This window comes from Copidosoma floridanum, unplaced genomic scaffold (assembly GCF_036245765.1).
Source record: "Copidosoma floridanum isolate Cflo_tuat_1 unplaced genomic scaffold, Cflo_Japanese_pri ptg000030l, whole genome shotgun sequence".
In the NCBI taxonomy this organism is placed as follows: Eukaryota; Metazoa; Arthropoda; class Insecta; order Hymenoptera; family Encyrtidae; genus Copidosoma; species Copidosoma floridanum.
Window position 1 is genome coordinate 7988651 of NW_028321907.1, and position 11189 is coordinate 7999839.

Below are 11189 nucleotides of genomic sequence, written 5' to 3' on the forward strand. Positions count from 1 at the left end.
CAGCTACTTTGGGCAGACAATAATCATCATTGTCGTACGCGCGCGAGAGAGCGTTGGGTATACACACGCATGTACACACGAAAGCGCGTGGCACACGGAGGAAAAGAAAAAGAAAAAAAAAATGAAAATAAAAAGGATCACTAGGCAGTGTCAAAGCGTCCCGCTTCGCCATTCATTCGGGGCTTTTAAGGAAAGCAAAGTGACCGTCTCCGCTGTTGTCGTCGACCCGTGGGGAGATCCCTCTCTCTCTCTCTTTTTCTTCGGTGCTCCTCACTCCTGCGGCGGTCGAGAATGCATGCATTACCCGCGTATACACTCACGCGCTCTGATGTCTTTCTTCGCCGTATTGTGCTCACGACTACCATAATGTGCTGCTAATGCTGCAAGTAGCCATTTCTCGCTCTCTTGATCTGCTGCTTCTCCCTTTCTCACGGGTGTTTGGGGGACACATCGGCACCTGTGCAGTTATCCGTGCGTTCGCATGTGAGTCGCATAATAAAGTCCCGAGAACGAAGCCCGAGTTTTGCTTTCCACACCCTCGTTGACACGATTTTTTTTTTTTTTTTCGGGCGTTTTATTGTGGACGACACTGCAGCGTGAATCGCGAGACGTTGGGCCAGTTATGTGCGTGTCGAGTAGTTTAGGAGAAGCCGATGGTAGAAGGTGACGATTGTTGGAGAGGTGGACAATGCATGTGCTCATCTTACGGAGAGCCACTGACTTTGCTATTTTTTCGATTCTGCTTCTCTTGACTTACACGGTATGCGCTCCTTTGCCAGGGGACTTATTTCCTTTCTTCGTTCGCGTTCGCATTTTTTTCCCTCCTCGAGCTGGACTGAAAATTATCTCCCTGGGATGACTTTTTTCTCCGTTTTGTCCTCACCTTGATTCTTTACTGACGCGGAATTCAACGCCCTCCCTTTTTTCCACTCAAGCACAAAGAAGGGGAATGTTAGGTGATCCTGTTTTTTTTAAAGGTCAAATCTCTGATTTATATCACTGATATTTCAATGAGAGACCGAATTTTCCCGTGGACGTGACGTATTAACTTCAGAGCGAGTGAAAGGAAAAGCCTTGCGTTGATCCATAAATTCAATTACGTAATTTGTGTTTTTTAATTTATTTTATGCCCCCTTAATGGAAAAATAAATGATAAAAAAAGTTTTTGTCATGCATTGCATACGATATTTTAAATTATTATAAAAATTTGGAGAAATTCGGTATTTATAGAGCTCATTCTACTAGAAATTGGGTACTCTCAATGTGTTGACTAATTTATGTGACGTAAGGTCAGTTTCATTGGAATGGACACAAGAAAAAATATTTAACTAGAAAGCTTGGTGGACTTTTAAGAAGATAGAGTGAAATTCCAAAGAATTTTTAACCAGTTGGAACTTTATTTACGTGCATGAACATTTTTTGTAAATCTTCGAGGACAAATTTTAAAAAAATGTTTGAATTAAGAAAATAAATGTTGTAGCAATAATATACACTTCACACTTTTTTACAAAATTTAGAAATATAAATTATAATAACACGCATTTATTTTTCTTAGTAAAATTTTTAATTTATAACTTCACATCCAATGAGACTTTTCAAGTCACATAAAAATTCAAGAATTTTATTTACCGTAACCGACGCAGCAGACAGTGTAGAGTGCAGCACTGCAGCAGAGTGCACACCACCTGATGTGTGTACATGAACACTCACATATTGGAGACCCGCGCGACGATGCCAAGTCTTCACTCATCGCTACTTCCCCCTTGCCCCGCAAGTGGTTCCCCCCGCTATCTCTACCGAACGTCCTTAAACACTTTTTTTCACAAAAAATGGATACAAAACATAATATGCAGAATTTTGTAAGTACTATCTAGGTCATTCAATAAAATTACTCCAATTCTCTGACGCTATTTATTAATTTTTAAGATGTTAGTACAAACTCTAATGCATTGACATTTTTAAAAGTATGAATAATCATATACTTAGACAACATTACTTTTTAATATGCATTATTAATCCTCAGTTTAAGGATAAATTGTCATATAAAATATATGAAATCGTGATCCATTACAATAGTTAAAACTTAACGAAATCCCACAGTATTAGTCTTATGCATGGTATGTTAGTGAAATTTAGTTGAACATTGTCTAACACTAAATTAAAAAAAGTAAAAAACATAAAAAATTTTTAAAAACTCATGCATAACAGTATTGTGACAAAATTTGGAACACATCATGTGGTCACTGGACTGTCCAAACATATTAGTACATAAACATATTCTTGCACATGAAGTATACAAACTACGTAAGAAAATATCAAATCATTAAACATTTACAGAATACAACATCGTTTTCTTTTACGTCCTATAACATTGGCATTATTACATTTTGTCTTTCCTACTTGATTTCTCATTTCTCTGACCTATAATATTTAATAAAAAAAAAATCAGAGTGATTGAATAGAAAGGTGTTAATGAGTAGAAATGAAAAGGCTCCACTTACTAATATTTTAAAAGTATTATCGATTCCCATTCTAGTTTTAGCTGACGTCTGAATGAAAGGAATACCATACTCCTGTGCGACTTCTTTAGCGTGTGTCATATCGACTTCCCAACATTGTTGAAGATCGCACTTATTTCCAACTAAGACTATAGGCACTTTATCTGAATCTTTTACTCTTCTTATGGTTGAGAGGTAACGTTTGACTTCCTAAAAATAAAAAATAGTTTCGATTTTCCGAATCTTCTTAAACATGTATTGATAATTTAACGATTCAAAAGTTATATTAATATTAAACTAACATCGAAACTTGTTGCTGAATCTATAGCAAATACTACGACAAATCCTTCTCCTGTCCTAAAATATTGATCTCCCATAGAAACAAAATCTTCCTGACCTGCGGTGTCCAAGATGTCCAACAAACACATCTCATCATCCACTACTACCTAAAAAATAAACGTATAAATCGACTGAATTGTTTATTGAATGTTTTTCCAGAAAATTATCATTATTTTATTAATTATTCTTCTTACTTGCTTCTTGTAAGTATCTTCAATAGTTGGATCGTACTCTTCTTCAAAAAAGTTTCGGACCATTTGAATGGTCATTGCTGTCTTTCCAACGCCTCCATTTCCAACTATCACAACTTTGTATTCAATCATTACAAAAATGGAGAGTTCTTTTTATTCCTGAAGATGCAAATCTAAAAAAATGTATGAATTTTCAGTACAAAAGTTGAAACAAATAATTGATATTAGAATTAAAATTTGAATTTCCACAAATTTTTTGGCATCATTGTATATTATATGCTGGTGTGTGAGCCTAAGTCGAAAAAAAATTACCGTAATAGATAATACAAGGGTTATTAAGAAAATTAAACTGTATGATCAATTTTCTTATTATCTTTTTTCTGTCCTTATCCTGTAATTACCCTCAAGTATACTCCACATAAGAGTTGAACTTATTCTCACTGAGGGCAGTATCAAAATTGTTTTTAAGTTGAATCAAAGCTCGAAAAATACTATAATTCATGAATTCAGATACCCTTAAAAGGAAATACCTTTTTTATTTCGTTGTCAGTACATTTTAAAGTAAATTGTTTACGCTATTAATTTTGTAATACCACGTCAATAACATGTAAAAATTGAATCAGGTTTTTAAACTGTATTTAATTTTAACGCCGTGTGTATTACATGCTTTAGATAAATTTTAACAACCTCTTTTCAGTATTCTTATAGTCCACTCTGTACACACAATAATCAAATGTACATTTCAAGATTTAATTAATTTCTTAAAGCTGGAAACATTTTTAACTACTAAAAAATTTATAAACGTGAGCCTAACTAACATAGAGCTTTAAAAGGTTATAAAATTAACCTCACCAAAATAAAAATTAACGTAAATATCATTCACTTTTTATCGCGATTACATAAAGCACATCTCTAAGTTCAGCCCTAAACTTTAAAAAAGCTTTGCCTTTTTAATTTTCTTCTTGTTCGACAATTACAGCTGTGTATGAAATAACAAAAGCAACAAAATTTCTTAGATAGCACTTGTACCGCAATGACTTTGAAATAGCACTCTCTTTCAAAAACCACTGATATATTCCACTGAAAAGCTTATCATTTTCTTTCAAGTATTAGTATGATTTATGAATATACTAATACTTGAAAGAAAATGATAAGCTTTTCATCGACACTAAGTGACGAAGTGAAAAATTAAGCTTGAAATACGAATGTACCGTAAAGAACAAATAGATAAATTTAAAAAAAAAACTAACAATAAGTTAATGTAATCGTCATCAAAATGGTAATTAGAGTGAGGCTTAAACATATACATGTAGTGTAAAAGTTATGTTAAGAGTCAAAGTAGAGTATTTATTACATAGAAGAAAAAATAGGGTGGATCAAATACTTACGGTGACCGGAGGCAATAGGAGGACCTTTATCTGATTGACTTTATGATTTAGTATTTTTAAATGATGCTGGTGCACAAAATATCCCTGAAATATTTGAGGTGACAACACGACAAATTGATGACAGTTACAGTGTTAGAGGCACATCGGCATTTGTATAACTAGTAACAGAAGAAGCACTCCCACACAAGCGTAGTATGAACTAAGTAGAGACAAATGAGCGAACAGAGCCAAAACTCACACATTTTTGTACCTACTCAAGTATAGTATTAAATGTGTGACTAAAGGTATAGGTGGGGGGAGAGGAAAAATGCTTCAAGACTCATGAAAAACATATAAGTAATAGACGAAATACATGTACACGCATTTTGTTCAACCTCTATATACAATGTGCTTCAAATATTCGCCAGAACTAAGGTAAGCAATTAAAATGTAATTTTATGTGATTTTGTAATTTTTATCATCAGGACAGTAATTTACATAAAATAAGATAAAAAAGTAAATTTAGTGACATACAATAATTTTACTGTAGTCTTTGGTTCTGAACATTACCACAAAACTTTGCTAATTCTTTTTGCCAAATAAGCATGTTCCTACATATTGGTTTGATATTGATTTTAGTGAACAGTATTGCAGTTTACGTGGCTGAGCTTTAACAGCTAGGGACAGTGATTTGGATACGGTTCGTGAATTATACGTATATAATATTAAAAGTGAAAAGTGAACGTAAGAAAACATAAGCATTGCTTTTAACGTTGGAGAAAATTCCTATTTACATTTTGCAGAGTAGTGTTTGCAGAACATGTTACCATAATAAAGTCACAAATGTAAGAATGTAGCGGTCAAGCAACTATGATTCGAAGAAGTAAAATTAAAATTCATTCGAATCCTAAACAAAAATCAATTATTAACTTCCTGTAACTATATTCTTGTAGTAGAATTACTTAAAGAAACTGCTGTATGTTTTCATTTATGTTTGATAGACTTAGGTTTCGCAAAATACTCACATAGAAAACAAGTGATAATATTTTTTAAAACTAGACTTTTGTATCTATAGCATTTATCATCTAATTTTTACAACAAAAAAGTATTGTAAAAGACATGTTTAATTTGCCTATTTTTTAATTTTAATTCTCTTACATTGATTTAAAAAAAATTCATTTATCAACAAATCTTTCTAACATCTTTTTTCTTTTAGGGTTTAAATAATCAACATTTTTTAACTTAATTAGAAGCATAAAAATATTGTATTTCAAAAATACCCAAGAGTTTTGTTACTTGTTTTTTCAATTTTTTATTTGTGAAAAAATTCTCATTGTTAGTTTTTCTAACTTTTTTTAAGCTTCAACCTTCATGACGTACAAGTAATATCTTTCAATTAATAAAAAGTAGTTCAAAAAATACTTGTTTTTTAACTGCTAAAGAAAGGAAGTAGGCTAGCAATAGAATTAGAGATACATGATGTAAACATTACTCAAATAATAGAGAGCTGTTTGGCCCAAAACACTGTTTCATTCTCGATGTACGTGTTTTTTGATATTCTAATTCAATCAAATTTAAGTAAAAATCCATTTAAATAGGTATCAAAAACTAACAAATCAATGCATTGAGAAATTATACATGAACAATGAACGTAGTAAGAAAATGCTGAATTTTTTAATAATTTTGAATTAAAAATAAAAATTTGATAATTTTTAAGAATACACTCAAACTAAGAGAAAAGAAACTGGATAAAAATATATATAAATAAATGAATAAATAAAACAAAATAGAATACAAGATACACTATCCAAGCTGACATTTGTAGTTAAGGTAGTTGTACAGCAAATTGAAATATAGGATAGAAAATTATGATATTTTGCAGGATGGTAGATTAATGCATAAAAATAAGAAATCTAAATTTTTGTGACCCGAGGGTATCTATAAAGGGAGATATTCATAATTATTTGCATGCCTTGAGTTTTTGTTTACATGCCAATTCAACATGGCGTCTTATGGGAAACCGCGGAGCTGTCTGTATATTATCATTCATATCGTTGCTAATATAGGATAGCTTCTGATGCCCTTTGGACAGTAGAAAGATAATTAAATGATAATTATATATTCGCTTTCAAAACCTTCCAAGGGTACTTGTGAGAAAAGTAATTAAATAGTAAAGCGTGAAGAACGGGCATTTGTGAGACGCCATTTGAAAATATGGCAACGCCGCATAATCTGATATTACGCGCGCGGTTTGAAAGGTAAATAGGTACATATGATTGCTCGTAAATCCTGATTACTGCAATCTCTCTTATAGATTTTCAATTATTGTTATAGGACGTATATTTTAAATAAATATGATAAATAAATATATAAATAATAAAACGAACTGATATACAAAGAACATCAAAACAATTTTATTGCCATATATTACTTAAAAATGAAATAAACATGTTATAAATTAATATTTATGTAATAAATATTTAATATTTATTAAATAGCCTATTTTTAACTTTATTATTTTTAGTTACTCGAATCGTGCCATTTTCATCAGCACCAAGTAGACTAGATAGGCTATTTTTTTCTTTGGGCATGACTATTTTATTAACTAAAAAAAAGATACACACGCTTCTCCTTTTGCTACAGCTGATCAATGAAGTGCTCCTTCTATGATGCTCTGAACACACACTTACAGGCACACACACATGACCGCAAAGCGACGTTGCCAGATCGTTCTACTACACAAATCAAAAAGTTTCATGACTCTTGCGGTACCTGTACAACTACCTTAAGTTAATTTTATAAAAAAACTAGTCCATTACGATTTTTTATCAGTTTCGTTTAATACATGATAATTTAAATGTTAATTTATCGTAGTAGTAGTAGTAATAGTAGTAGTAGTAGTAGTAGTAGTAGTAGTAGTAGTAGTAGTAGTAGTAGTAGTAGTAGTAGTAGTAGTAGTAGTAGTAGTAGTAGTAGTAGTAGTAGTAGTAGTAGTAGTAGTAGTAGTAGTAATAGTAGTAGTAGTAAGGGCTACAAGCACAAACATTGTAATACTGGGATCAACAGCATAATTGACGAAGTCTTATATATTTTTTAAAATCTGTTATTCGAAAAAACTTGAAAATTCACCAATTCAATAATAATTTCTTTGATTTTTGCACTATTCGTGTTCAAAGAGTGATGTAACTCACAATTTCAAACTCGAATATCGCAAGAAAATAAAAGTAGTAACAACAATGCCAATAAAAGGCAACAGCCCGGAAGGGTGGCATAAAATTATTAGCGCATTATCGGCAATGAACTTTACGAAGCGCGAAACCCCTGAAAAAAAAGGACTCGGGTTGTTATAAAGGACTACATATACGTATAGGTGCACCGCAAATAAAAAGTTTCGAAGAAACGGTACAACTTTTTCGATAAAAAAGCCGAAAAGACGCTTCGGCTTCGCAATAACGGCTCTATTAATGACCCGAGAGTAAAAGCCTAGCTGTATTCAGAAGATCGCTTTGTACAGCGTAGGCAAAGAGGCAGGGGGTACCCAAGACTCTCCCCATCCCTCCAACTCCTGAAAAACCATAAAGTCCACGAAAAGCCATAATCATGACTGTTATTGTGTCGGTGCACGCATATTATATACGAATAATCAGCCGTGGCGGCAGAAGCTATGCACGGAAGGACGAAAAAGATCGAGAGTAAGAGTCGTGGGGTATGGGCAGCAGAAGGGTCACGAACAAATAACCGAGATGTACGGTGTATTATAAGTATGCGAAGCCAAGCCACGTAATCAATCAGTTTTGTGCGAGAGACGTGTATACCGAATGAGAGGGTGAAAAGTATATAGCTGCTGTGTTGTAATACATTATGATGCCCGCGTGGACTGATGCAGGGAATTTTGTAGCTCGTGTGTGGCACACTCTCCAACTACGGACTACACACGTATATGTATGATATTATTTATCACGCGTAACTCGATTCATCACGAGCACTTTGATGCACACACACACACATAACGTAACACATATACATACTTCTCTCGATGTACCCATTCAAAGTTCATTTAGGGATCTATGAATTATCGATTAGGTTCAATGTACGGTTGTACGGTTACTCTGCGAGCTTGATACAATTGACATTCCGAATAAATCGAAGATTGTCGCTCCACTTTGCACGCATGTTCTTTGACTTTAGTGTCTCTTAATATTGAACGTAAACAAAATTATATTCCTATCCATCCCATATCTGTGAGTCGTTGGAATGGAGGGCTTTGGCGCCACGTGCCTTACTTTCACACGTGATCTTATAAAAAAAAAAAAATCCGGCTAATCGAGTAGTAAAGGCAACTCCAACTAATTTCCTTTTATAAGAATTATATTATCAACACAGGAAGTTGGTCAAAAAGGGGGCAGCTACATTAACTTCCACACACCGAATACCACACAGCGAGAATCAATTTTTCGTAAATACGCGAAATACGCGAGATATGAATCCTCCACATAATATGAAAGTACGTGTGCGGTAAAGCGGTAGGTGCTTTTGTACCATGCGCATTTTACGCACAGTACATGTAGAAATATTATAGAAAGAGACCGAAGCGCTGACGAGCGTATTGTCTGCGAGAGGGAATAACGAGGCGTGCGAGTCATGCTACTGCTGCTACATCACGCTTAGTACATACATGTATAGAGACGATGAGGTCCATCATATCAATACAATACACGTGTACATACAAAAATGGATGTGTACATGTATACGTGAGTGCTGACGATCTGCTGCCTCGTTCCTCTACAGTTAAATATTACATCGGTTGTTTGTTAATTTGTGTAATAACCATCCACTTTCTCTGCCTATTTTACCACAATAGATGAGAACTGATGCGTGCACTGCTTGTATGTATCATTGCACGTTATCTATTGGCAAAATTATCTCTGTAGGTAGATTAGCGTTAACGTAAACTGCATCGCTATATTTAGGGTAGGAATAAAGAAGTGATAGTTAACACAATACTCCTCATTGGAAATTAGTTTTCCGTAGCTGAGTCTTCAAAGTATAATTTTTTATTTGGAACTCATGGAAGAAATGTAAAACCATATCTACCCTTTCAGTGAATCAAGATAAGGTATCTTCAAGAAAAAAAAAAAAAAAAAAAAAAAAAAAAAAAAAAAAAAAACTCATCAAATTCACTTGACCTTTTACGAACCATTTTTAGTCAAAAAATATCCAATGCTGTTTCAATCCTTAAATTTACAAGTAAAATTGCATTGTTACAATACAAGGACGAAAAAAAAGGAATTCTTTTAAATGTATTTTTTTAACAATTTTAATAAACTCCCTCCGGCCCCCAAGCCGTTAATCCTCCGTCAATCACTCGCACCGCTTTTACTTTAGAGTTAGAATATACGTACACCATCACCACCCCGTGTAATAATAATAACAAAAATTTCAAAAATCTCAAAAGACGACTCGAGCAAAAATTTAAAAGCTACATGACGCGCACCAACGCGCGTGGTCCCCAAAAAACCATGGATACTCGGAACCCTCGCGTCTTTTCAATTCACGATTCATTTGCCGTGGAAAGACCCCCAAAAATTCACGCGCCCATTGTCATTTTATTCATAATCCACTCGCTCCTTCTCAACCCAACGCCATAACACACAGTATGGTGATGCCGCACGCATATCATCCTCGTTACACTCGTCCCTTTTTTTTTTTTTCTCTTTCTTACGCTCCTAGCCAACCCACGACTAAACGTAATTGTACATCGGTACGGCTGCCACATATTTATCACGGCACGTCCACCAATACGTGGTGCTTGTATATTATTTTACACGCGCAAAACCACCAAGCTATATACACGTTGAGATGCGCAGGACTATATTATATATACAGACACTGGTGTACACGTATCGAGCAAGGACTCCTACATCCACGTAAACGCGTGCATGTGTATACGTATAACGCGATGTCTCTCCCTCTGGGTTTTATAAAGCCCTGACGCACAGTGTCGTACATAATAATGCTTAATAATCGGTCTCGCACTTTGCGGTAGCTGACGACAAAACCGAGCGTTTTGTACCGTTGTCAAGGGGGAGACCTGCGAGAGCACGGATAGACGGAGGATGGAAAAGACGCCGAAGAAAAGCGAAAGGGAGGCCAAATATATATATATTTATAGGTATACCTATATAAATGCTGCGGTGGTGGGTGACGAAAGGGGCAAGGGTGCGTTTGGAGGGACCCCCGCGGTGCGAACGGATTCGCCACGGCCAGCTGCGCTATGGACTGCGAGTGGCGCCTCTTTTGCCGTGAGCATATATACATATATACAGTGTAGACCCACACCCCGTGTATTGTATTGTTATACGCTCTTTTTCTGCGTCACGTTTTTTTTCAATAAGCCGTACGTATATATTTATGTAGGTATAGGTAGGTACTACCGCTGTCGTGAGTTGTCAGAGTGCCTTGAGCTCGAAAATGAGCTGTTTCCCTCGAAAAATAATTTTGTGCGTCGGTCGGTGTGTACCTATACTTATACTTCGGATGACGTGAGCGTTGGCGAGACGATGACAGTCATATGATCGAGTGTCATGCCTTTAGAACGATCCGTTTCGCTTCTTGCAAAGTTACTCGTAAATGACGGAGATAATTGATTGATGGAAGAATGCATACATACATCGTGTATAGGCGTAGGTGTACCTGTGCAGTTTTTCGTATCTGAGTTCAGTGTATGTATATATACATGTATAAGTGATAGTTGAAATAATAGACATAATATATGTATAAGTGGGTGTAATAAA

The 11189-nt window shown here is 34.8% G+C and overlaps 1 protein-coding gene across 1 annotated transcript; it reads right to left on the reverse strand.

The window, feature by feature from the left end:
- Positions 1–1933: 1933 nt before the first annotated feature.
- Positions 1934–4624, reverse strand: LOC106646897 (ras protein let-60). The gene is made up of 5 exons (XM_014363095.2): positions 4417–4624; positions 3032–3201; positions 2801–2944; positions 2502–2708; positions 1934–2421 (listed from the first exon to the last, which is right to left on the reverse strand). Exons 2-5 carry the CDS (start codon positions 3158–3160, stop codon positions 2332–2334), a joined length of 570 nt encoding a protein of 189 aa, XP_014218581.2. The 5' UTR covers positions 3161–3201; positions 4417–4624; the 3' UTR covers positions 1934–2331.
- Between the last annotated feature and the right edge of the window lie 6565 nt (positions 4625–11189).